Genomic DNA, 27180 nt, shown 5'->3' on the forward strand with positions numbered 1-27180 from the left:
TTACTATATAATAAAATATAAGGAAACAAAAATTTACTTTTTGTTGTTGGCAACATCAGCAAATTTAACATAAACTATGTGATACAAAATGAATGTGTCAATGTTACTGACAGTTTGCATTTAGGGCATACAGGTGACTTTCTCTCAGTTCATGGCATGGAACGCTCAGAATTTAATTTAACCTATGCACACAAATCTGGGCATGGTTTGCAGAAACTTTAAAATGTAAGACAGCAAGATTCTTACTAAAACAGTAATACAGAGACTTCATAATTCTAGCATCAAATAACAATAAAGACCTATAAGCAAAAAAATCCATGTTTTGATCTGCAGTGACATTTTGACACTACCCATAATCTGGAAAATTTTCTGCATCATAAATATATGTGGTTGACAGATATTATTAAAACACTGGTGTAACAACTTACCAAACTATTTATCTATCTCTACCCCTTCTACAAATGTGTAAATGCTTTACAAGAAGTTACTTCTACTAAAACATACATATAAAGCCCTTACCAGACTCTACTCATCTGCTAGGCTCACATTCACAATTTTTTAATTGTTTGCAACAGAAGTCACACTACCATCTTCAAGCAGACAGCAAGTAGATTTAAAAAAGCTGCTTTTTCCAAGACCTACAAAAACTTTAGGTACCTTTTGAAAGCTGATAGTCACTCAGAGGAACAAATGTTTGGAGCAAGCTTCTTCAGTTTTTTATCTATGTCCTGCATGATAGACAGGGCTTAAAAAATTAAGAATCTTTGTATACTATTGTTGGGTTTTGTGAGGAACACACAACTCAACACTGTTAGGATTCAGTAACTTCTCTTTTTGTTTTAAATCAGCTGCAATATAAAATCCACAGACCCTGAGACAGTGGCCACCTCAAGCCAGGCTTTATCACTGCACCATGACCTGCCCAGCAGACTGGAACAGCCATGTTCTGCTGGGATATCACCTGCAAAATTGCTTCCTAAAGCCAGGTGCACCTGTGCTTTTGTAGGCTTTGCTCCTTTAAACAGCAAACTCACTCAAGGCTAACAAAAATCTTCCATGTTTAGCAAGAATGTGTTGGCTTTTTGGCCAACAATCTTTAAATTACAGAGACTTAAACTGGAAGGAGGAAATAACTTCCAGATCATTTGCAGCTGTAACAACTGATATAATCATTTTCTCTGAGGAAAAAAGATCCATTTTTATAAATGATGACACATATCATTCTTAAATAATTAATTGGCACACAGGCATAATGACAAGATTTTAATTAAATGAGACTTGGCATGGTCAGAAGTGCAGGTAGTGACACACAGGGTAAGGATGAGAGGGATTTCTTTTGCTGTTAATTTGTATTTGAAGTTTCAGTGTGACACAGACTTCATTCCAGTTCTGGTAAACACACTGAATCAATTACATGTAGGCAAAACCACCTGCAGTACCTAAAACACTTGATGTGCTATTTGCTCCAAGCTGTTAGAACTACTGCCCTAACATAGCTCTGCATAAATGCACTTCAAGAGGTTAAAATTCCACTCTGTTTCAGTGCTTCTCTCTTCCAGTCAGGAAAGCACTGTGATATTGACCTTCTCCAGCTACCTTCATACACATGAGCACTCCCTGCCCGCATGTGCTGACCCAGTTTCCACTAATTTCAGCAGTAGTTCTGCTCTTGGGTAATAAGTACCTTTTCAACAGAGACTCCATCAGAAGAAACCAAATCAACCTAAGCTCCTTTTGCATAACCTACCAAGCAGTTATAAGTTATTGGCTACTGGATGCAGATGACAGACTGATCTGAACCTGTGACCTCTGAGGGACCTACACTTCCCCCATTAACCATCCCCTGAGAACCAAGTTGATCAATTTTTTATAAAAGCACATACTTGCACTAAAGCACTGTAAAGGGAAAACTGGGGTTATCTGAACAGAAAAGCACATACTGAATTGGAAAGTCAAAGACTCACTGATGTATTATTTCTGTGGTGTAAAATGCATACTTACTGTTTTTCAGAAAAACACTTAACACAAGGGTTTTTTTTGTTTTGATTTTGTTTGAGTTTTTTCCCCCCTGAAGAATTCAGACTATAATCAGCACTGAAAGCTAAATCTATGCAAACATTAATTGGATTTAATGAATGCACAGTGATAAGAATTTGATTTGGGGAAGTACATTCCAAAGAACTTTTAGCATAAAAGATGATGCTAAACAAACACTGTAACAGCTGATGGAAGGCGTATTGTGCTAAAACCACACACTTGACCCACTGATAATAGTTCACACTTCTTACAGAGTAGTTAGCAAGGTATCACTGTGTCAATGAGTGAGAGATGTTTTACAGATTAGAAAATGCAGACATTAAAAAGACCCTGAAAAACAAATTTTTAATGTGCGATCTTTGTTTACCTTTCCCAACAACAGTTCTTATGCACCAGTTTTCTTGAATGGCTGGGAAGAAATTCTTTACTGTGAGGGTGGTGAGGCACGGGTTGCCCAGAGAAGCTGTGGGTGCCCCACTCCCGGGAGTGTTCAAGGCCAGGTTGGATGGTGTTCTGAGCTACCTGGTGTCCCTGTCCGTGGCAGGGGGGGTGGAACTAGATGGCCTTTAAATTCCTTCCAACTCAAACCACTCTGTGATTCTCCTTTGTAGAGACCTACTTGTGTCAGGCATTCAATTCAAGTTGAAGAACCTGTACCACATACCACTGAAAACCTTACAACATAAACACCACTAACACTTTACGCATCCAGTTTCTGGCACAAGGCTTGAAAATGAAATGGTTACACCATATAGCAATAATTTTAATAATGAACATAAATTTGATCCAAATCCAGGAAAACTCTACAGAATAACTTGCAATGACTCAGCCATGTATCAAATCTTGTGTGCACAACTAGTTGACAAAATCAGAAGAAATGAAAATAGGAAAAAAACTCATGCACACTTAGTATTATGTTGCTAGTGTTTAAAAGTCACTCACTTGTGGAAAAAAAAGTATTCTTCCTCTTTTCACGTGCTTAAATTAAAATAATGACCTATTGTAAGAAGTGAACAACCATTAATAAAAGCTCCATGCTGGAAACAGCTAAGAGCTTACCCTTTACCCACACATAATTTTGATGCAGGTATGCTAAGTGCAGATGCCAAAGTCTACTTACATAGATGTTTTGCCTGTATTTGATTGCCAGTTTACTTGTATTTGAATATCAATTTGCAAGCTAATTAGAGAACATTGCTTAGCCCATTACAGGAAAATAGTGCTCCACCATTAACTGCAGTGCTATCTCACTAATTCCTTTAAAGACTGGCTTCAAACACCATCTTCATCTCCATTCAAAACAATTAGTGTACATTTATTTCACATTTTAAACTGCAGCGAATCAAATTTTTAAACACTTTAACAGATTGCACTGCTATTTTGATAGCTTTTATGTTATAAATTGTGCTTTTAGGGATCCTAACTTTCCTATTTAAGAGAATGTTAAACTGGAACCCACAGAGGGTCTTAAATAATTCCTCCTCTCCACAACCTGAGAGGCATATGCCATTAACTTTCAAAACCAAACAAAATCTACTTCTTAAAAGGCAGTACAGTGCACAAGAAAGAGCTGTAGGCAACCAGACACAATCATAATATTTGCCACTGCTCACAGGTCTGCCAAAACACATCAGACAGTAAAAAAGGAGGAAAAGAAAAAACCAAAACGGGTCAGTTTCTGAGCTCTGCAGGCAGCTGAGAGGAGGAGGAGGAGATGCACCTGAGCCCTGCTGTGCTGCTCCTCTGCCCAGAGCATCAGTGCCTACAGGCAGGCAGGAGCTGCAGCCAGCAGGGTGAGGGATGGCAGCCGTGGGCAGCACTGGGTGCCCTGCTTCTCCAGGATTATCTGCAGCCGGGCTGGCAGGTTAATGGGATTGCTCACTGTCACCTGCAACCCAGCTAAGAACCGTGGGCACAATTCACTACTGCGCCTGGGCAGTGCTGGGATGCAGCAGGCATCAAGGGCAAGGGATGGCAGGGCACTGATCCTCAGCTGCCCAATCCTGGAATATATTAAAACAGCAGAAGAAAGCAACTGCAGAGAGAAAAGAAGGTGGGAAAAAACTAACAGAGAATCTAACACAGTGGAGTTTTGTTTCAGTTATGACCTCCTTTTATCTCATCACCACTGACACACCTCTTTTCTCATTAATCTCCTTTTCCAAAGCAGATCCCAGCAAATCAACAACTAACCTGATTCAGAAGAGAATGAGCCCACCAGAAAAAGCAGGAACAGTTTTGTGATGAATCATCTTGCTGATCAAACTCACTCATCCTGCAGCCATATCACTGTGATACATTTGCAACAATAGAAAAAAATTTACATTTTGTGTATGTACTCTCCTAGCTTTACTTAAGACTGGTGTTTTCATATGCACTTAAACTGCGTATCTACACACACAAGGTGAGAAAAAATGCAAAAAAATTTGTGGTACCAAATCACCTGTAACAAGATGCAGAAGTGGGTTTTAATACCACTTCACAGACACTGATGGACCCTTAGTGCTCAAACTCAATGTTTCCTCCAAAACAGTGGACAAATCATGATGTGCAGCTGTAGATACTCTGGTTAACTTCGTGTCTTGGCTATAAGATCATTTTCTCTTCAAAAGGCTTTTCCTTGTGCATGTTCTGATCTTGGCTGAATACTCAGATAATTTTACTTTTTTTAGCATAAATTGCAAAAAAACAAAAATGAAAGATGTGCTGCCTTTTTGGTGTCAAGAAGGCCTGGTGGTTTGTCCTAGAAAAGCTTCTCAGCACTATGTGCTCATTATTTTGTACTGGTGAGCTCTACTTGGTCCTCAGCATTTCCTTTAGGGAGAGTATTGGATGCCCATGACTAGCTCAAACTGGATGTCATGAGGAAATATGGAAGTATTCCAAGACACTTTCCTTTTTATCATGGGTTGCTTTGTCCTCCTCTTCCAACTAATGCCAAGTTTCTCTGCTCTTTCTAGGGTTGTGGAGAACCTGTGCTTTCCCTTCCCCCTTGAATGACACCAGGGTTCATACCTCCACCCATCATCCTTCATCACCTGGATTCTTCTGCTTCCATCCTTTCCTCAGCCTCAGCTCCATTTTGCACTCCAGTATTTCATTCCAAAGATCCCCCAACAATATTTTCCCTGCCCTCTGGAGGACACATCAACCAGCAAGAGCATATGGATATGAGTAGAAAACCATCTGTGCTGTGTTAAATTGGAAAGATTTAAAGGGTACCAAAGGCCAGTTGCTCCTTCTACAGTCTAATTAGAAGATAATAGCAAGTCCAGTAAATTTCCTTTCCATCCAAAATCTGACCCTGTTTCTTTGCATGTTCCCTGTGCTCCTTCTTCTAGGTTTAGCAGGGCTGGCTCTGATGCCTAGGACATGTGGTGAAAGCTTGGAAGTGAACTCTTTATTATTTCCAGAATAAAAAAATGCCCTCACATTGCATGTGCCAAGTTCAACCAAAAGCAATAAATTTGCCTCACTGCATTCAACCAAAATCAGAGCAGGTCAAACTGTACTTGGGATTTGTTGACTGACATCCAAGTCTTCAATGCAGCAGTATTTGATTTAATGTGGTTTTTAAGTGTTTAAATACTAGAGGAGTTTATCTGTATTTAGTACGGTAATATGTTTTGCAATAAAGGATATTTCCTGTAATATCAGTTCAGTAGGATGCTCTTGTAAATCTGTCTTCTGGATTGTTAGAAAAATGACAAGTCAACAGAAGATGTATTGTAGTCCTAAGTGACAATTTGAATTCCTAATTATAAATACAATTTTCTCACATTACGTATGCTAACACAGAAGGCTTCACCTGAGCTTCTGCTCCATGTATTCCATATACTTACGTACCACACAAAGAAACAATTTTTTTTCCATGCAGCTCTTGCATGCCACAGCAACTTTCTTCTCTAACTAAATAAATCACCCATACCTAAGGGCACCTGTGCCTATTTGGGAGCTTTTCTGCACAGCTTTGCAGCCACCATTCCTCCAAACCTTCCCTAGAGCACTGGTCAGCGTTGAAGAACGCTCTAACTACAATGATTCCAGGAAAAATAATGGCCCCTTGGGAATCAAAGCCAGATGGTATAGCTTAAAATTGAACTAAGGCTACACTAAATGGTGTTAGAAAGACTATAATGCCAGACCCAGCTTCAGAGGGCAGAAAGAAACATCCCCTTTGCCATCCTTCATTGAGCCATGCTCAGAGCTTACTGAGGCAGCTAACAATTCTGCTGTTGTAATTCAGATTTCTGCACACAGAAGGGACACTGCATTTGAGACTCTCGCAAGTAACCAGCTGAATATAGGAAAAGGGAATAAGTACCAATTAATTCAGTGCATTCCAAGTAAATGCACTACAGACAGAAATTACTATCTGAACTGGACTAATTAACTAAGATAGTAGTTTACAGATCCCAGAATACTGCAACCATTCTAGATCTCTATAATTTGTCTGTAAGTGTATTTTTCTGTTTATCAAAATGGAGTTATAGGAGTCTACAGGAGAAACAGAAATAGTGCTCCTTTTCCAGGGAATAAGGGAGAATCATGTTTCTTTTTTGGAAAAACTGGACAGAGTAGTTTATTTATGATTTTACTACAAACTGTATTTCCATTTGTATTACAAATATTCCATGAAAAGTAATAATTTTGTTTAATACATTTTGGTAAGTTTTTTTTAGAATTCCTTCTTATCTGAAACTCAAGTGATAAATTCTTTGATACCGGATATACAAATTGATTCACATGCTACATATAATTCTGCAATAGCTTTACAGTCTACCAAGGGATAATATAATTATGTTTCTGGAATGTTAGTCCTTTGTACACATTCATAACATCACTGCATTCCATTATTTATGCTTATTTCCCATTTATAGGTATATAACATTCAACATACAAGCTTGAAATGAGACAATACCCACTTATAGTCAGTAGTTTAAGACTCAAAAAGTAAAATCAGAGATCACAGACAAGTCAGACAAAAAAAGCAAAAAGGAGTCACCATTCAAATAGGCATATTACCACTATATATACTCTAGGACATAATCCATGTTTAGGTAGTTGGTAAAAGGGAATAAGGAAATGACAACTCAAAAAAAGCAGTCTCTTGCTTCAGCAAAAGAAAGCTCTAATTTTCAGGGGACAAGTATCTAAGAATAGATTAAGAGCTTGGTACATGAATAGACAACTGGCATCACAAAACAGGTACTGTGCTAGCATAGTGAAAGCCAACAGAAGCAGCTCTTCCAATCCAGGATAGCAAGCTCAAAACTGACACTGGAGAATTTAGGATGCTGTGGGGTATGGAAAGAGTACAAACAGGAAAACTGTCTGAGAAAAAAAGACAAAAAGGATTAAAAAGGCAAGATACCAAGAACTGGAATGCAACTGTAACATACAATAAAGCAACAAGGCACAGCATCACCAAGTAACAGCAATATAATTTACTCTGCTTCTTACAGAAGAGGGCAAAACTAAACCTACTAAATCTTAAGCAGAACTGAAGGGGGAAAAATATCTGAACAACAGAAGCTTCTGGAAAAAAAATTCACGCCCACTAAGGCTTAAAAGAGCAACTAGAAGGGGATGGTAGCTTGTAGTGGTTTTGTCTTTTTTGTTTTTTGTTTGTTTTTTTTTTGCAAGAGGGGGCAGGGTGAAGAGTACAGGAAAATAATTTCAGAAAACAATACATTTGGGAAGAATTGAAACAATTTTTCCCCAGCTTGCCAGCAGCTCACAGAGAGACCCCATCCATCTGAGATTCTTTGGCTGTCTGCCTGGAAGGAACTTGTCAACTTGTCTTTTTGCTTAAGGCAAGGAGATTTCAAACAAAGTGGTTACTATTTTCATTCTTTTTTTATAGAATAAAATAAAAAAAAAAAAGGCAAAAAACTTTTTTCCTGGGTAAAGACTAATTTCCCTCTTGGAAAATATAATTCTTCTAAAAACACTTTCCTTGGCTCTACAGTTAATGTGCCTTAAAAGATGTGCTGCTGTCTTCAATTTTAAACATTATGACTCTTCAAAAGGGAATTTTATTCTTAGCTGAGGGTAGACATTTGTAAATGCAGAATAATAAAACAATACCAGCAACAAAGCCAAGTAGCTTCACCTGGGACAAACAGTGTCCATGTAACCCTCCACTACATCATGAAGAAATGTCAAGTTACTCTTAAACATCAGGCCATGCCTGAGGGCCACACTCCCTACAACAACACATTTCTAGGTTGAGATCAATTGATATTTTCAGTGGTAAGCTACAAAATAAGTCTGTGGGAATGCAAAAATCAAGTATTGTCACTCAGTTTGAAAACATCAAAACAAACACTATTTTCTAAGCATTTCACTGCTAGAGGAGAGAAGGCAGCAGGGACACCATGGCTCTGTTGAAGCCTACAGGGTCATTCAGAAAATAAGTCTAAAGAAGTGGGAGTGAAAGTATACCCCAGATAAATTGGCTAACCCCGCTCATTTTATGGTTTCATGAGCACTTGGTACCAGGCTCAAAGAGGAGGGAAGGCGTAAGCGTGCCTTTTTTGGCAGAGCTGATGCTTACTGTGGCTTACATGGCTCATGAAACTGCAGTGTTAATCATCCATAATCACTGCTTATCCCTGTGATCAACACCAACACATTTTTATTCTCTTTATCATTGTGCAATGCAAAGACCTAGAAATATTTTATAGCTACGTAGTGCTTGAAGGAACGGTTTAGGAACGAATTTGCTTAGCAAAAAACCTAAAACCATGCATTTAGTAACAGGACAGACAATGTTAAAGTAACATCTTTGAAAGATAAGAAACTCTTACAATAATTATCAGAGTAAGAATCTCTGAGAAATGGTTCTGCAAACCATTCACGTAACCTTTCGAGGTGAGTGATTTTAGCTGAAAACACTTTATTTGTATCTTAAAATTTGCAGGATATAGAACAAAGATTAGATAAACATGCTGGATATATCAAACTGCCACAAGTACTTTTCCCTGGATGAACTACAAAAATGTGATAAAACCAGCGCAAGCAAGGGCATTTAATATATTAAATGGAACTCCGTCCTGACTTAACCTCTTCTTCTCTGAATACTACATCTCATTTATGGCTCTCCAAGCAGTAATCACATTTTATTTTCAGAAACCAGTCATAAGTACTGTGCCTTAAATTTGGGTTAGATATCCACTTCTATTTGTTGACGACTGGAGACTTATTTGCATATTACTTATTTTCTTTTCTAAATGCCTGAGAATTTAAGTTCTAAAAAAATTCGAAGTATATTACATTTTAGAAGAGCTGGAGGCTCAAATAATTCCATGGTTTTATTACTAAGTCAATATTTAGCAATGAATGAAGTTTCTCTTAAATCTGCTTCTGAAATTATTTTTTTTCTCCCTTTACAGAAATTAAGGTGGTAGTTCTGAGCTCAGCTAGTTCCTCGGTAAAAATCACTGTAACTTCAATGAAGCCACTGGTATCAAGTGAAACATGTCAAACATAATAAATAAATTAAACATTAGGCCTATAGTACTCAAATGTATCTAGTGACCTGAGAATATTGTATCTTGAAGTCGGACTTGCCAGGCATTGTACAAGACAAATTGTAAGGTATCAGCTTCAAAGAGTCTCCAAGAGTCTCAGTGAAGTTCCAGGGGAACACAGGACCATGGGGCACTGGTGACATTATGCCAGAAGGAGGCAATAGGGGACAGCCTGTATGGCACAGGTTGCCTCCTACACAGCTCAGTCACAGCCTACAAAAGGAGTAGTTTCCAAATTCTGTGACTTCTCAACTAGAATAATCTTTTCCATTTCCTCATCCTGAAACCAAAGGCAGCAAGGGCAGCTCTCTTCCTCTTTTCCTCCCCCTGCAACCCACATTTCCTTGTCCAATTTAAGTTTTTCTGAATATATATTGTTCCACCAATTTCTCACATACTGGGACAACTGCACATCTGGATAACAAGTGAACGTGTAGTTGCCTCTCATGCCCTCATGCACAAAAGGAAAAAATTAGTAGATGCTGTCATAATGTCCCAGCCATATGAATGAACGAAGCCATTGTGAATTATTCTGAAATGCAGTGGGAACAAGTCTGATCTTCCATCAAAAACAAGCACCACCTGAACACAGGATGGAAAAAAAAAAACCTCTTCAAAAAACATACAATGTAGTGTAGTGCAAGGAAATTTCTTAAAATAGCATTTTAAAATCCAGATATTGTATGTTACTGTAACAACTGAAATGCAGAGACCAACAACCCATATGGTAACTCTAATTTTATTTGAGTTTTGGTAAGACAGAAGCCAAAGAACTTAAGAGAAGCCCATCCCCCAATATACTAGACAAAAGCAAATAAACAAGACAGGTGATAAACCTACAATCATTTTTTTGGGCAGTATTTTAAAAAGCAACTCATCAAGAAAGCATCAAGTTAGGGTCAAATTACTCTGCAGATATCTGAGAAAACCTCTGTACTGGTGGTATCAATGCACAAAACCAAAGAAAATTAAAGCCTTCATCTCCAAAACATACAGAAACTGGTATAAGTATCTACAAGGACATTGCAAGGTTATATAGGGAGAAAATTAGAAGCACCAAAACCCAAATAGAGCATAATCTTGTGACAGATTGCTATTAAAAGACAATTCTTAAAAAAAAAAAATCTTTCTAGGCATCAGCAACAAAAGGAGGGCTAAGAAGGAGGGCTCCATCCTTCATCAAATGTGAGTAGAAACACAGGGACAAAGGATGAGGAAAATGCTGAGGTACTCAGCAGTTTCTTTGCCAGTAGTGAAAGTACCCAGTTTTAATCTGGGTACCCTGCCCCTGAGTTAGAGAAGTGGAACAGAGAACAGAGTAAAGCCCCCATAATATGAGAAATTTTCAGTGATTTGCTGCATCACTTAGACACACACAGGTCTATAGAGCCAGATGGGATTTACATAGAGGTACTGAAGGAACTGGCAGAAGTGCTCAGTGAGCCACTTTCCATCATTTATCAGCAGTCCTGGGTGACCAGGGAGGTCCCAGTTGACCAGAGGTGAGTAAATGGGATGCACAGCTACAAGAAGCTGGAAGGGGGATCTGCAGAGCTACAGGCCTGTCAGCCTCACCCTAGGGGCTAGGGAAGGACATGGAGCAGATAAACCTTGAGTGCCACCATGGAGCACACACAGCACAACCAGGAGATCTGGCCCAGCCAGCCTGAGCTCATGAAAGGCAGGTCCTGCTTGACTGGCCTGATCTCCTGCTATGACAGCCTGACACACTCAGTGGATGAGTGGAAGGCTCCAGATGCTGTCCACCAAGACTTTAGAAAAGGCTCTGACACTGAGTACCACAGTGTTCTCCTGGAGAAACTGGCTGCTCATGGCTTGGATAGGTGCAGTGTTCACTGCACAAAAATCTAAAAATTGTCCTGATGGCCAGGCCCAGGGAGTGGTGGTGAATGGAGCGACATCCAGCCACACTCAGAGCTGTTTAGTATCTTTATCAGTGATTGGGATGAGGGGATTAAGTGTACCTCAGCTGGGCAGGAATGCTGATCTGATGAAAGGCAGGAAGGTAAGGCAAGAGGATCAGTGACCCAAGGCCAATTGTGTGACCTTATTGTTCTCCACAACTACCTGAAAGCAGGTTGTAATGAGGTGGGGATTGGTGGTTTCTTCAACAAACAAGTGATAGGAAAAGAGAAAATGGCATCACCTTCCATCGGGGGAGTTTACGTTGGATAGTAGGAAGAATTTCTTCAGAAAAAGGGTTGGGAAACAGAGGCTGCCCAGGAAATTGTTGTAGTCATCATCTCAGGAGGTATTTAAAGGACATGCAGATACAGTGCTTAGGGACATAGTTTAGTGGTAAACTTGGCAGTGCTGGATTAATGGATGGACTTTATGGTTTTGGAGGTCTTTTCCAACTTAAATAATTCCATGCATTTAGATAGGCGAGACAGCCGAGATCAGAATCAGGAACATGATTATCCCTACGAAGCAAATGTCATGCAACTATACTTAACTTCCAGCATCATCTGAATCTAGTTTAATAACCAGAAAATAGGCTTTTGACAACAATAGTATTTCAAAATGACAGTGTAATTAAATTTAAGTCAAAGCTATGCAATGATGGACTGTATGTTTATGTGTAACCAGCAAATTATATGCTTTTAAGCATGTCAAAATTTTCAAAAGAATTAACCACTGCAGTAATTCAGTTGAGGAAACGGTGGTAGGAAAAAGACTCCCTTAGGTCATTTTTCAACCAGCTGATATGATGTGATACATACTGTTTGCCTCATACAGTGTTTCCAATTCCTACTTCCCTAAAATGTTATGCATTTTAATACCATTCAAGGACAAACCAACAGTCATGCTTCACTCACTTCTGAGAAGCAAGGGAAGGGACTGTGGGACTGAGATGAATAATGAGACAGGAAGTCAGTTTGTCATCCTATGTTATTAGTTCAGACTCAGTTAAAGTTGATCAGACATTATCATCAGGTTTGCATGAGCAATGACAACAGACAAGTAGTGCCCAGTCTACTGTTGTTCCTGACTGGTGGGAAAAGGGAAAAACTGCAGAAACCGCCTTGATTCCATAGAGGGTAAAGAGAACTTTCACAGGACAGGGTAGAGCTCGAAACTTGTGTCATCTCCATTTCAAGAGGAACTGATGGCATGACAGTTAACCTGTAAGAAACATTTGGTGGTTTCAAGGTGGCACATTTGGAAAGCATTTGGCTGCTGTGCTCTGTGTCCTTCTTTCTGCCTCCTGCCCGTGTTTGTTCATCACACACCAAGGAATTCTCATGCTGATGTCTATTACAGGAGTCTATAGGAGAGCCATCTATTAACTCCCATTTGGTGGGAAAGAGAGGAATATTCTCTTTCCTCTTTCTTATTTTCTCAATTGGCAGAACATTTACTTCAATACATAAATTTCTAAGCTGTCTTTGAATAAAAGAAAAGTCTGTGCTGGTAGAATACACTTTCCTGAAACTGAACAGAGAAAGCATTAATAACTCAAGTTTAAATACACTAAAGTTAATCAATTCATCCTGTATTCAAGTTTCCATTATACTTCTAAGAAAGCACAAAACAGGTCTGTAAAATATAATTAACGAGAGACTGCTACATATAGCATGTAAAATCAAGACTAAAGCTTTTACTTCATTTGTTTTGCAGACTCATTATAATTTTTTTTCATTTAAATGTCTCGAACTGTGTAGCCAAATTTATATGTGAAAGAAACAACAAATTAAATTAAATTAGTTCTTATTTAAGCTGCATTTGAAACTGTCTAAAACTGATGTTCTTAGTTCCACAATTTCCAAATTAGATTTAAAAAATTATGTTAGCGGTTCAGAAAACAGACAAATTAATGCAGAATTTTAAAAAATGTTGTACTTCTGAAAACTTGTATACTGAAACTTAACTGGCTAGGAAATCTAGGAAACATTCAGAGCATCTGCCCCTGTGTTCTACTCTATCCCTGCAAAATAGAGACATAAAAAGAACAGTGAACTGAATTCCCAACCTGGACAAACCTGGGCAGGTGTACTGACTGCAGGGCATCCCTGGTGGAGGAAAAGGCTTGTGCTCACCAAGCACGAGGTGAGCAGGTCACCCCCAGCCTGGGCAGCGTGCCATTCGGCTGCAGGTAGGTGCCAGGGTGAGAGAGCAGTGCACTGTCCCTGAGACAGCCCTGGCACTGTCCTGCCTGTCCTGGCACACCTCCTCACTGAGCCTGCAGGGCTGCAGTCACTGACCAGGGGCTCACACACAAACACTCCCTTGTGCTGCTGCCTGTCCCACTACTTGCTTCCCATAGGTGTCTCTCCTCAGATTGACACACAAAAGCAGTAAGAGAACTGTCTCTGCATTAACACGAGTGCTAGCACTGGGTATAACTGCAGTTCTTCTATGAGAGATGAAGCAGAAAGGAAGTTTTCTTTATCTCCTCATACATACATGTGCTGTAAGCATAGACTAATGACATACATATTGCCAGTGGTGTTAAGAAACATCAGTGTGAGTGCTGTGCCGAGAATTAGAGGATAATAATGGGAAGTTTTGCAACACTCAGTGTTTTCAAATTACAGTCAGAGGTGCATGTGCTGCCACTAATGCCAACAGATTTTCCAGGTCCTATGACGGTGATCAAGAAATAATCACAGAGCAGCTGATGTTCTTTCCTGCAAGAGTTTGCGTCCTATTTAAGGATAAAAATGCTCCAGAGCGACTTATGGTTACAACTAGAAGAAACAAAAAAGTTCAAAATATGTTTTCTAACAATACCATTGAGAAGAGGCTGTCCTCCATGTACACTCCTTGACACTACTGCACTGTGAACATCTTCAGGAAATCCAGTCTTGCATGACATATCTTCACAGGCTGCTTTTATTGGTGCCTGAAACACAAGACGAAATTTATGTAATACTTGCAACCCACAATCACCAGAGAAACATTCCAGTTGGCACATACTCCACTTTGCTGCTGTCTTTTACAAGCAGAATCTTTGTTTCTGAACTACTGCAATTAAGACCACGAGGGCAAAGGGTTAATCTTTCTGATAACTGGAATGGAAGGAACAAATCCCACTTGTCTGGTTAGATCTAAATAATACACCATCTTGCTTCTTCTGACAACTGAACATTTCCACTAAACCAGACATCTAGACTGAAGGGGAATCATAAAGGGAACAAAAACATTCCTTCCTCTGGAAATAAACGTTGCACAAAACACACTGTCAACTTTTTCACAGCCAGCTTACATGAAAGGGATCACTTCAACCACTGGTGCAAAATTCTTTATTTAGAGTATTTCTATGTGAGGCTGCACCAGAACAAGTAAACTAAGACAAAATGTTACATTTGCAGTAACTTAACAGCATTTACATTTGTGTTAGCATTCAAACAGATACCATATAAAGCCAAATGTTTCCAATGCAATCTCCTATTTCAAAGGGACGTTAAGTTAAAAAGGAGAGTAGCTCATTAAATTTGCACAATGGAAGAGCCGAGCCACTGAAACTGTTTGTTCTCTCACTTATTAAAAAAGTTTACCCTCAAATCACATTCTTAGAAGAGCTTCATAAATGCCTTTCTATTAAGAAATATAATACAGCATTTGGAAACACGTTTGTTCTGTAGTCTTCCATGTTTAGAAGATACTTCTGGTAGCAAAGCTATTTTCCAGGACAGTTTGTTGTCTTTTTGGAAAAAAACCCAAAAACAAAACCAAGTATCTCCTGTGGCAAAGCAATAATATTTCTTTTCAGTGGATTTGTTTTGTCTCATTTTGGTACTGCACAAGACAATAGCACACCTTACATGTGGCTACATTGGAAAAACCCCTTTCACACTGTAAAAAGCAGAGGTCAGCTCCCATTCCAGCCTGGGCTCTGATACATCCAAGAAATCATGACAGCACTTGACAATCTCAAACACCTCTACATGACAAACAAAGGCCTATCCACGTGCATGCCCCGATGTTGTTAGTATATGGTCTTGGATAGCACAGCAACTGTGTGATTATATCATAGTTAAAACTAATCAAGACTTTATTAGATTTTCCTGTTTGCCTTCCCAGATGGGCTGCCATCAAGCAGACCTACTCAAGGCCATGTAAGCATGTCTGCATATACGTGCAAAGAAAGCCCTACAGGAAACAATAAAAAAGGGAGGGAGAAAGAGGAGATGATGGTGTTACACCCATTCACCATAGTAACCCCAGGGAAAGAGAGCACTAAAAGAGAGGTGGGACAGGAGCACCTCAAACGACAAGGGTTTCCTCAGGGAAAAGGCAGAAGCATAATCTCTCCACTGACAAACATGGCCAAACTCAGCATGTCAACCCCTGCTAGAACAGTTTTATCACTAATACAAGGAGGCATTTGTAACCCATTGCATTGCATTTACACCAACAGCATCCTAACTGTGCAGCTCAACAATGACACCAGCAAAACAAAAAAAAAAAAAAGAAAAAAAATTTACTAACTCGCAAATTAATGCACTATCCAGGTATGCTCAGTAACAGAACTTGTAATCATCAAGTTTCAGATTAACTTAAACTATTATGACTTAAGATCTACATGGGTATCACATGGGTATTAATATGTTTATATGGAGACCCTAAAGAGAAAGCAAATAAAGCAACAGTTTAGCTACCACAGAACTGTGTTCCCTTCAAAACTGGATCCAGGATCTGTAGCTATGTGCCAACAGTCTATTTACATATTGAGCTTTTAAGATAAAAAGATGGCAAATCAAAAATAACTAAAATTTCAACCAGCCAGATTCCTCAGCTTTAGAACTCAAATCATAGGTTTGATAAGGTTTCCATAATTTGAAAGAAAAATAGTAAGACTCATTTAAACTACTGCACAAAAGGTGACTTCAAAGTAATGTGGTGGGAAAGGAAATAAAAGTCTTTCATGGTATCTTTGAAACAAAAAAAGTACTGGGTGGGCAGCTGAGGAGATAGCAGGATTTTTAACAAGACTGCACCGAAGTGTTTGGGAATCTTTCAGCCTTTCCAGTAATCTATATGTACTAAACAGCTCTTATAAACTGAAACAATGCCCACTGAAACAAAGGCTGGGGAACATGAATAGAGAGCCTTCTTTATTCTTTCATTTGCAGCCATCAATTTTATCCAGAAACAAAAGACTGTACTCTGCTCTCCAAAAACAGGCCTTTGTAAAGATTGTTTCAGAATAAAAACACAAGGGAAGGAAGAATTCAAATTTTCAGCAATTCTTAATCGCCCTGTGTTAAGCATTCTGAATTAAGTAGAAGTTGCAACTTCAGACACACTGGGTCACATCAAGTTCAGCCTAAGAGCACTGCAAGACTTAAACCATTTTAACTCTAAGAAAAGAAGGATGCTGAAATATTTTTATCCCCTTATCTGGGGCAAAAGGCGAAAGCTAGTGAAGATTATGGGACACATCATTATAATTTACAGGATTTTGTGTGATTAGTACAATTCCCAAGACACTTTCAAATTTAAGATAATATTACTTGTACATTCATCTGCAGAAGGACACCATTTAAATAAAAACAAACATCTTTTAAGACAGAAAGCAATTGCCTTAGCTTGTACCCACATAAAACCTACTCAGTGGAGTCACAAAGCATTGAACAAGCTCAGCACTTGGAAAATTCTTCTCTCAAGTACTAATAGACTTTGCGAAATCAAAATAAAGTTACTTCTAAAAAACTGTTCTGCTTTCCTCAACTGTTATGACTTGTTTAGCCATTTTTAACTGCTAAATGAGTGATAAGCATTACCATCTCCAGATGCTACAGAGACAGTCTCACATGGTATCACATCATGCATATAAGCTCAGTACTGTAGATCTCAGATTAAATACAACTGGAAAACAGCAATTATGAAGCGACATGATGTAAATTAGAAGTCTTCTGTCAAAACTGTTATTCAATCAATTAAAAGAATTCACCATTTTGATATAGTTAGGCAGTTAAGCCAGCAGTTTTGACACCCTGTTCCTCTGTTACTTTAGTTTCATCTCTAGATATGAAATGGGGGGTTTAATTCTAAAGCTGTATTCCAGCTCAATTAAAAAAAAAAAATACTGTAACAACCTGCTTACAATTTCAACTGTATAATTCTAAGGGATTTGCATTTACATCTTTTTCTAAATACCACCAGTAAAAGTCTTCCAACAATACAGGTCTCAAAGTTTTGAAAAGTTTCTAAGTCAAGCTAGACCGAATTTCTTCACTAGTATTGACAGATCTGGACTCATAACCAATTTCCATTGTTTCTAAAAAGTAGACACATTTAAAATTCTCATAATCTGTAAAACTCAATTTAAAGAAACATGTATTTCAAAATGTAATCTCACTACCTCCTCTGCATATGCCATACACCACTGGAGTTCAGTAGTAGCTATCAATCTGAAATATCCAAGTCTCTTCTATTTTGCATATCAACTATTTTGCGTCTACATGTACTACAACACAAGATTTCTTAACAGCAATTGTACCAAAATGCATGACAAGTTGTTTTTGGAAGACTGCTTTCCTTTATTATCGTTGTAACTCAGTCTCATAGGAAAAGAAGCCAAGGTAGTAAAATGAGAAACCAAGTAGTTTCTCAAAGTATCATACTATACAGTATAATTAGTCATAGTACAGTTACCAATTGCCAAGTCTAGCCAATTCACAGGACATTATTGTGTGAAGTTCAAAACAATGTCTGACATAATTATATGTACGATGAAGCAAGAATGGCATATTAGAGCTCTTCCTCCTTAATAACCAACATTAATTTACAACTACCACAGTAATACTCAAGCACAGATCACAGAAACATTTGTGACTGTGTTTAAAGACTGGGTGTTTCTTCATTAATTTAAAAGCCAGGATGATACCCAATATTCACTTGCAACTTAGGTTGCAACTCTTGAGATTTTCCTGTCCATTTTTAGTTTTGTGTACAGACATTATCTGATACAAGGAATATGGGAAGTGGTATTATTTAGTAATGAGTTTCTACTTACTGTCATAAGGCGTAAGAAAGATACCCTGGATGACAGAAACATCTCCAAAAAGCTTTAAAAACTAGAATTCAAAATGTTAAGCAACTTTCTTAAATCTCCAACTTAGTGCAAACAAAGCTGCCAACAGTTTATACTCTCACAGTACTCAGCACTTCAGCAAATGTAGTCAAGTACAATTTGTTTTCAACCATAGAGTACAACTAGAGAAAAAGAAAAGTGCCTTTCATTCAAACTGTTCTGGAAGCCAAAAGCTCCCAAGTGGGTGCCAGGCCACATCCTCCCAGAGGTCATTTAGTTACAGCAGAAAGGGCTTTCGTTAGACCATCTTCACTTCTCATCAGTGCTCTGCTTCATGAACCACAAGATTTTAGATCAGAAAATCCATTTTCTTAAACCAACACTTGCAGCCCTCAAGCCCCTTCCCCAAGTAAGAGAATCTATAACTTTCATGCTACTATCTGGTTTAAAGAAACTTGCCTTAATCCACCAAAGGTTCATAGAATCGTGGAATGCCTTGAGTTGGAAGGGGCCATGTAAGCCATCTATTTACACCCTTCCTGTCCATGAGTAGGGATACCTTCCATTTAACCAGTGGGGCTTGCTCAAAGCCCCATCCAACCTGGCCTTGGAACACTTCCAGAGATGAGGCATCCACAACTTCTCAGGGCAACTGGTTCCACTGCCTTACCACCCCCCAGGGAAGAAGAACTCATCTCAACCTACTGTTTTTCAGTTTGTAGCCATTCCTACTTGTCCTATCTCTACATGTCCATGTAAAAAGTCTCTCTGGTCATGTCCTGCCTCTCATCCACCAGCACCACTGCACATCTGTTCATCTCCCAGCTTTATAAACCATGTTCACAGCCTATCCTGTTAACCCCCAATGAGAGACAATGGTCATTTGCTTTATTAAAAAATGAGACAATTTTTTAGTATAGCCCACATAGCTCAAAGCCATGATCCAAGTTTGGACTTTCTCCCTCTCTCACCTAGGTGAACATGGGAGTGGGCTGCATCTTCCAAAATACATGGTTCTTCAGGTAAGCCACAGCTCAGAGAAGGCTCTCTTAAAATTTCTGTATGTCTAAGTTTTAAGAATTGTTTTAAGAATTACTTTTTTTAAAAAAAATTGGTCCTGTATTTGACTACACATTCTGATTTTTCTAAAAGAAATAACCTCTCTCTGATTTGATAATAGCCTTTGTATTGCTCACACTGAACATCTCAGCCCACAAAACTGCTGCTATTCCATATAGGAGGATGTTGCTTTTTTTCTGACCTTTGGGGAGGTCTTGCAAGGCCTCTTTGGGGGGAATCACAAAATTTTAACTATGTCTTCAGCTGCTGGGTGATAATTATATGCTAATTATAAGGAATGGGAGAGTCCCTAGAGGAGTGTGTTAGTAAAAATATATTTTTTAAATATGTCAAGGAGTGCCTAGAGGAGAGGATAAACGCGCCTCTTGGAAACATGGTATTTAATTAAATATACGAATATTGACTAAAACCAAATACTTTTAAGTGAAATGCTGAGAAGATTTGGCAGTGAATCACCTTCCATCTTGGAAGCTGCTGATACTGTATCTGTTTTCATAAGCCATTTAAAAATAGAAAGCCTAATTTCCCTTCTTTATTCAGACAGAGCTCCCATGATCTTTCAACAAGAAGTGCAAGATCAAATCAAATGATGAATCATGCACACTTAGATTATACACCTCTCAAGGTGAATAGCAACATGGTCCAGCACCCAGGTGCAAAAGGTCCCTCTCATCTCACTCACAAAGTACAAGGGCGCTTGAGGAAAATATGCATCTCCTTTAAACTCATCCTGCAATAATGCATGATTCTTTCCTCTCAGGATTCACCTCATTGTATGGCACTGTTGGCCAACGAGCATCTCAGCTCAGTGGTAGGTGAGGAGTGCTTTACCACTGCTCCTGCAAAAGGATGTCAAGTATTCATTTTGCCTTCATTACTCCCCACCCAAAGTTTGGACAATGCTGAGACTCTTGGGGATGGTGCTGTGCATGGCCAGGAGCTGGACTCAATGATCCTTGTGGGATCATCAGCTTATTCTGTGATCTGTCTCACTGACCCTTACGCACAACTGGTGCCAGTGGGTTAGTGGAAGCACACAGGCTATTCCATAAGGCCACTACAAGTTCCTCCTACCTTTTATAACAAATATTTAAAATAAAAATTCCAGGGAAGGTTAGAGATTGCACAGCCTTTGGGAATGGACTTGTGCTTTGTGTGTGTACATTGTTCGAAGTAAGTTAGGCTCTCATCCTAATGGGAGTGCTGGTAACTATTGAAACTATTCCAAGCTTTCAGAACTTCTTTGTTAATCTAAAAAAGCACTTACAAAACCAATGAGAAACAGAAAGAGAGTTTAACTGGTAGATGATTCTGTTAAGCAGGAAAAGCCATTCAAAAATTCCTGTTCCTTACCACATGACAAGTCCCTTACACAATACTGTCTGTACTGAGTAAAAATAACTTTATTCACAGCTTCCTCAAGCTATTTTTAAATAAAAACATGCAATTCTGTCACAACTAAATTGTCTCATATGTTACTGCTCAGTTATTACAAGAAGTAATAAATTACATTATTGATATAAAAGCATCAATGAAACCAAGTAAGATAGAACACGACAGGGTTCTTCCAATGACGTTTCTGGGAGGTCCTCCAACTTCTAGAAACAGAAAGGAAAATAACAGATAGGAAGTTTTTGAATTACACACTCTTGACTAGATATAATTAAAAAATTTTATAATTTTGGGCAGTATTTTAAAAGCTAGTATCATAACTATACATTCATCTTTCCAGCACGCTGAGCTGCATGCCTAGGTAGCAGTAGTACCCAGGGAGAGAGAGAGCAGTGGAAGGCTCTCTAGAAAACACACATTTATTAAAAATACATAGATTGACAACATGAGAATATGTGCCTTCTGGTAAATAAGCAGAATATGTATTTCTGAGCTTGCTAAAATATCTGCCTAGATAATTTTGTGTGTTAAAAAAATCTGATTATCTCCTGTTCTGTCAACCAATTACTTAAATTCAAAAAACACCTTACACAACCTTATCTGTCCTATAATAGACGTAAAAAGGAGTTTTTTAAAAAGTATTTTAACAAAATATATTTAAATCACATGTTCAAGTTTAATACGCAAAGAAATTCAGCTCTGCAATTATCTGAATTTTAAGGATGTGTCAGTGGTATTACTATCACCCAGACCAGACAGACAATGACTGGAGAGCTCTCTGCTGCAATACTCTGCCACATTTAACTTTTCCAATGGAGTCTTTGAAGACAAAACAAAACCATAACACAAAGTTCTACATTCAAAAAGGCTGAGGTACTCCACGTAACTACCCTGGTCAGAGGCTTATGAATGTGTTATAAAATGCATTCAATTCACTATATTCAGTGTACTTTTAAAGGAGTTAATGGTGTTGGAGTCTGTTAACGGAGTCGTTTATCAGAGACACCATAAAATTCGGGCTTATACAGATAAAAAAATAAATCTAAGATACAGGTATATTTTGAGAGACAGATTTACCCACAGTAGGGGGTCTTGTTTGTTGCCACACAAAACAACGTAAATATTCCTCATCCCAATTCTGCGAGAGGCTACTGCTGCTAAGGGTAATTACTAGAAGGGTAGAGCAGGGAAGAAATGCCACTGCTGGACTCTCAGCTGAGGCAGCTTAACAGGAGTGTCATTTAGGGTAGTAGCTTTATCACCTGGATACATTCACTAAGACCGGGAACAAGACCAAAATTGCCTGCAGAGGGTAATAACTTATGTCCTTTGTCATAATTCGAATTCAAACGAGTCATCTAAGCTCAAAAGGCTCAAAACTGCTTTATTGTTTTTACTTGCTTTTGATTTAGAAACAGACAACATTCAAGAAATGATTCAATTAGCTTTTATTAAAAAAAACCCTCCCTTTTTGAGAACTTTAATTTGTGTTCCAGTTTATTTCTAATAGTAGTTTCATTCCTGTAAACTACATACTAGCTTTCCCATTCCTTCGTTGGATTGGAATTGTTGTTTTAGCCAGAAAAATAAGACTCATTCCTTTCATCTTCTCTTCTGTCAGGAATTTTTTCATGTAATACTCCCAGACTTATACTGATATGCTAACGAGCAAAATAGAGTGTAGTTTTCATTCCCTTCTTTCTTGTGCACTGCCAAAACTCTTAAGCTGTATCTCCTGTACATAAACAACATCCACAGACTTGCTCTTAAAATCTAGCTCCAGTTACCATCATCCAAGTAATTCCATAATAGCAGCTTTTCTATACCACTAACTAATAACAAACCGATTAGTAACTCTAGAAGATAAAGGTAAATGCTGTGTTGCAGAGAGGAAAAACTAAGTTAAAAGGTTCAACATTTCAGAAAAACCTGATACAAATAACCTCCTACAAACCAGAACTAGTAGGTATGATTGATGACAGGTAAAAAAGTTAGCACTGCACCTAGCTGGTTAAGGTTCTTGCAGTATACATGATGGAAGAAGGGGAGAGGGAAAAGGAGCTTTTAAAATGAAAGTGTTGTACAGACACAGGTCTATAAATCTGAATTCATACCCAAGTTCCAATTTTGTTACACACTATTAAAAATCAACCCAAACCTGATTTAATGGATACCCAAACAAGGGGGAAATTGGATTCCCCAACCATAACGTGCCAGTGACACTGAGTGATACATGAAAGCAACACGGCTAGTTCCTGTCTTTAATTCATAGCCTGTGCTTCAATTTCAAACCCGTCTTGGGTAGGGGGAAAAAAAAAAAGAAAAAAAGAAAAAAAGATGGAATAAAAGCTTACTGCAGATTTTGTGCTTTACAGATTTATTGAGATAGGAGGACTAAACAGAACTGAAAGCACATACAGTAAACAGCACATAAGGACTTAAAAAAAACCCAAAAACAAAAAAAAACACACGAAAAAACCAACCCAACACAACAACAGCCGGTAAGTGGCACACACAAGTTTCTGAACAGGGTGTTTGCTATCACATGCAGCCGCTCATGCTCAGCCGGACACTCCCGCGTCACGCCAGCCACCCTGCCTCGCGTCCTCCCAGGACTCAAGGGAAAATCCCCGGCTGCCGTGGAGCAGCGTTTCAGCACCTCGCTGGCCCGGTGCAAGTCATCAGCCCCTGGGAGCGCCTCAGAAACTGCGTGCAGGACTCAGCTGCCCGGGCACTCCGTGAGAGGACGGGAGTGTCAGAGACACGGAGAAGCGGAGAGGAGGCAGGAGGCCGGGCGGGCTCCTCCCGCCCCCGGTGCGGCGGAGGCAGCGGGGCCGCACCATGGACAGTGGCTGCGCCCGCCGCCTCCCCCTGCCCTGCGCCAGCCGCTGCGGGAGGGCGCCCTGCCCGCCCCGGCACCCCGGCCCCGCCGCCGGCCTCGCCTCAACCCGCTCCCCCGGCCCAGCAGAAATGCCCCAATCGTAAATACCATTAAGAGGCGATGATCTGCGCCATCTGTCCCTTGGACTTACAGCCCTCTCCACCCCCGGCGCCGCGCCGGATACGAGCTCAGCGAGCACAAAGCGAACGGGGAACGCACCGGGTGCCCCGGCTCCGTGCGGCTCACAGCACCCCTCGCCGCCGGAGAGGATCCCATCCATCACCCCGCGGGCACTGCCCCTGCTGCCCCAACGGGATCCATTTTGTCGTCTCCCCGTCACCCCCACACCCTCCCGGTCACTCTCATCTCGTCCTAGACCTCCACTTTCTGCACCCCACGGGGAACACACCGCGGCTAGCGGTGCTGCCCCGCGACCACCTGCCCGGGACCCTGCCACTCGCCTGCCCGGAGCGCCCCGGCAAGGCTGCCGGGGGGAGGCAGCAGGAGGACTTTCATAATAATAAATTAAACACTTCGTGGCCCGAGCCCGTCCCAGTGGAAATTCCCGTTAGCGGCAGGGGGTGGGGAAGCCCAGCGCCCAGGCGGAGGCTGATTAAATTCTTCCCGGAGAAGGGATTAGCGGGCGAGGGAGCCGGGGGTAGTAGAGGCGCGGGGGCTGCTCTCTGGCACCCCAGCCCGCCCTTCATCACGCGGGGCGGAGGAGGGATGTTCGCTCCGTCCCCCACTCGGGTAGTTTGTCCCCCGTGCTCCTGCCAGGCGCGCGGGTACCGGCCAGCTCCCCCCACGTCCCGCGGCACCTGCTCTCCTGGGGATCGCTGCCCCCATCGCCTCTCGCGTCTCGGGAACACACTCTCCCCCTCCGCCTGCCCCCGGCAGGAGCTCCCCCTTCTCTCCTGGGCGCGGAGCCCGGTGGCGGGGCTACCCCGAGCAGGTGGCTCTACACGAGCGGCCACGAGCCGCCCCGGGGCACCCCGGCCGCCTTCTCCTACCCTCTCCCCGAGACCCCCACCACAAAGCGGAGCTTGCTTGCTTACTTGCTTCCCCCCCCCCCCCACCCCTTTTTCCCCCGGCTCTCCCGCCTTCCTCGGGCATCGCCGCCCGCAGGGGAACAAAGAGCCGCAGCCCGGCCCGCTCCCCGCCGGCGGTGCTTACCTGCTGCAGGGCCGCCAGCAGCATCAGCGCCAGCGGCGGCAGGATCCGCGGCAGCGCTCCCGGTACCCGGCACATGGAGGCGAGGAGGGGCGGCGGCAGGGCGGCCCCCAGCAGTTCCGGAGCGCGGCTGGAGCCCGCGGAGCGGGGCGAGGGGAGCGGCGGGGAGGGTCGGGCAGCGGCAGCTGCCGGGAGCTGCGGTCGGCGTCTGCCCCCGCCTGCCGGAGCCGGCTGCCGCTCTAGCTCATGGGCAGCGATGCAGCGGAGGGAGAGAGAGCGGGGGGCGGAGGATGGGTGAAACTCAGCTCTGGGTCAGCCTGCTTGTCTCTCTGCCGAGCCCCCTCCGCGGTGCAGCGGGTGGGCAGGGAAGAGGAGGAGGAGGAGGATGGGCAAACAAAAGGCTGGGAGATAAGAAAGAAGTAGTCGCTGCTGCTGGTGCTGCGAGGCCGGTGCGGCGGCAGCTCCCGTCGGCTGGCAGCCTTCCCCACGCCTGGATCGTGCCCGCCTGGCTCCTCCCGCCGGTGCCCCCCAGCGAGCTCGGGCAGGCGGCTCCTCTCAGCGCCTCAGCCCTGGCACGCCAGCACCGCCGCTTCGCCGGCCCCAGCCCTGCTGCATGCTCGCCCCGCACTTTCTCTCTCCTTCTTTCTTCTCCTCCCTCCACCCCTCCCCCTGCAGGCAAAGCCCTCCGCCGAAGCACAATGATAACAATACCCCAGCAGCCTCTGCCTGCCGTGCGCCTGTCTACGCGCTCGCCCGGTGCCTGCCTGCCTGCCTGTCTGCTGCTGGCAGCTCCCTCTCCGCCTCCCGTCGCTCCCTGCCGGCCGCACGGCCAATGGGAACGGCACTGCACAGTGAGCGCCGGGGAAATTCGCCGCTGTGCCTGCGAATGGTGCTGCCCCTCCTCGGTCCCCGGAGAGCGGGCGCTGGGGACAGCGGGGCAGGCGCCGGCGCCCGTTGACCCTGCAACGCCAGCAGCTAAAGAGCGGTGGAACGAAATAAATTCCAACCCACGCACTTGGTGTACTGCAATGGTTTGGGGGGAGAGAACTTTCTGGGGAAAGAAGGACCGGTCCCCGCCGTGCTCGGTAGGGGACAGTCGGTGTAGCGAGACGCTGCGGGGGCGCCGCTGATGCCCAGCCCGGGGGTCGTGGGACGGCCCTGCCCGCCCGGTGCTGGCGGCGCGGCAAGTTCCGCTCAGCTGTTACTGCTTAGCCTTCCTTTTTTTTTTTTTTTTTTTTTTTTCCTTTAGCTACTTTCCCTCCCCCTCATTCCGTATTTCTTTTCCTAAACTACTTGCTGAATTTATGTTAGCAAATGTTTTCAAGAGCTTGGCTGGGTCCTCAGTCCGCGGGTCCAAAAATGTCAGCGTGCGGAACGGAGCTGGGAAGCGCTGCTGAGCGACCGGTTACAGAAGCAAGTACCAAGTGCTGGGTCATTTGCGGAGCTGGCACGGATTTTCGCTCCGCCACCATCGGCAAAGTTGTTTTGTGTCTATGCATCAGAGCTTTCATCCTGGGACATAGTAAGGGGAAGATTCGTAGGCATTGGCCCCTAGGCAATCTCATGAAGTGCTCATTCAAAATGGTGCATTATTTATTTTAAAGCATCTTTACACCTGAACTTGCAAGAAAAATACTCTTCCCAACACCCCCCCCCCCCCCAACCCCTTTAGAAAATAATGCAAACAGTCATGCTCAATGTTTTGAAAGAAAACAGCGGATTTGCCTTTTTATTTTTCTCGGGGAAAGGCGGGGTAAGTACGTGCTTTTACGATGCCGATTTCATTAGGCTGTGAATTGAAAATAGCGGTCACTCGTGAGCTGCGGTGCAGCTGCGCACCCGAGGCAGGGGAGAGGGACGGAAGGCCCCGGAGCCGCGGCGGTGATGCGCGCCCGCCCGTGCCCGCAGCCGGAGCCGCAGCCGCGCCGCCCGCCGCCTCCGCGGGGCAGAGCAGGGCCCGGGCACCGGGCGAGACAGACACCACCTGCAAGGCTTCAACGCCGAGCGAGACTCAGCCGAGCAGAGGCGGCCACAGCGAGCAAAACAGGCTCCCCCCGCCACCCCCCTCCCTTCCCGCGCCC

The 27180-nt window shown here is 42.2% G+C and overlaps 1 protein-coding gene across 3 annotated transcripts in view; it reads right to left on the reverse strand.

Moving 5' to 3' along the window:
- The window catches only part of CDH2 (cadherin 2), a 114387-nt gene extending 88796 nt beyond the window's left edge, over positions 1-25591 (reverse strand). Inside the window, exons 1-2 of one of the 3 annotated variants that reach the window (XM_014874315.2) lie at positions 25103-25591; positions 14328-14439 (exon numbers count right to left, since the gene is read on the reverse strand). In XM_014874315.2, coding sequence (XP_014729801.2) covers positions 14328-14439; positions 25103-25177 — 187 coding nt within the window. In that variant the 5' untranslated portion in view covers positions 25178-25591. Of the gene's footprint in view, positions 1-14327; positions 14440-18558; positions 18616-24037; positions 24263-25102 lie in introns of those variants that run through there. The other 2 variants (XM_088174327.1, XM_088174319.1) reach the window with 2 other exon arrangements.
- Positions 25592-27180: the final 1589 nt, after the last annotated feature.

Source organism: Sturnus vulgaris, chromosome 1 (genome assembly GCF_052056855.1).
Source record: "Sturnus vulgaris isolate bStuVul1 chromosome 1, bStuVul1.hap1, whole genome shotgun sequence".
NCBI classification, from domain to species: Eukaryota; Metazoa; Chordata; class Aves; order Passeriformes; family Sturnidae; genus Sturnus; species Sturnus vulgaris.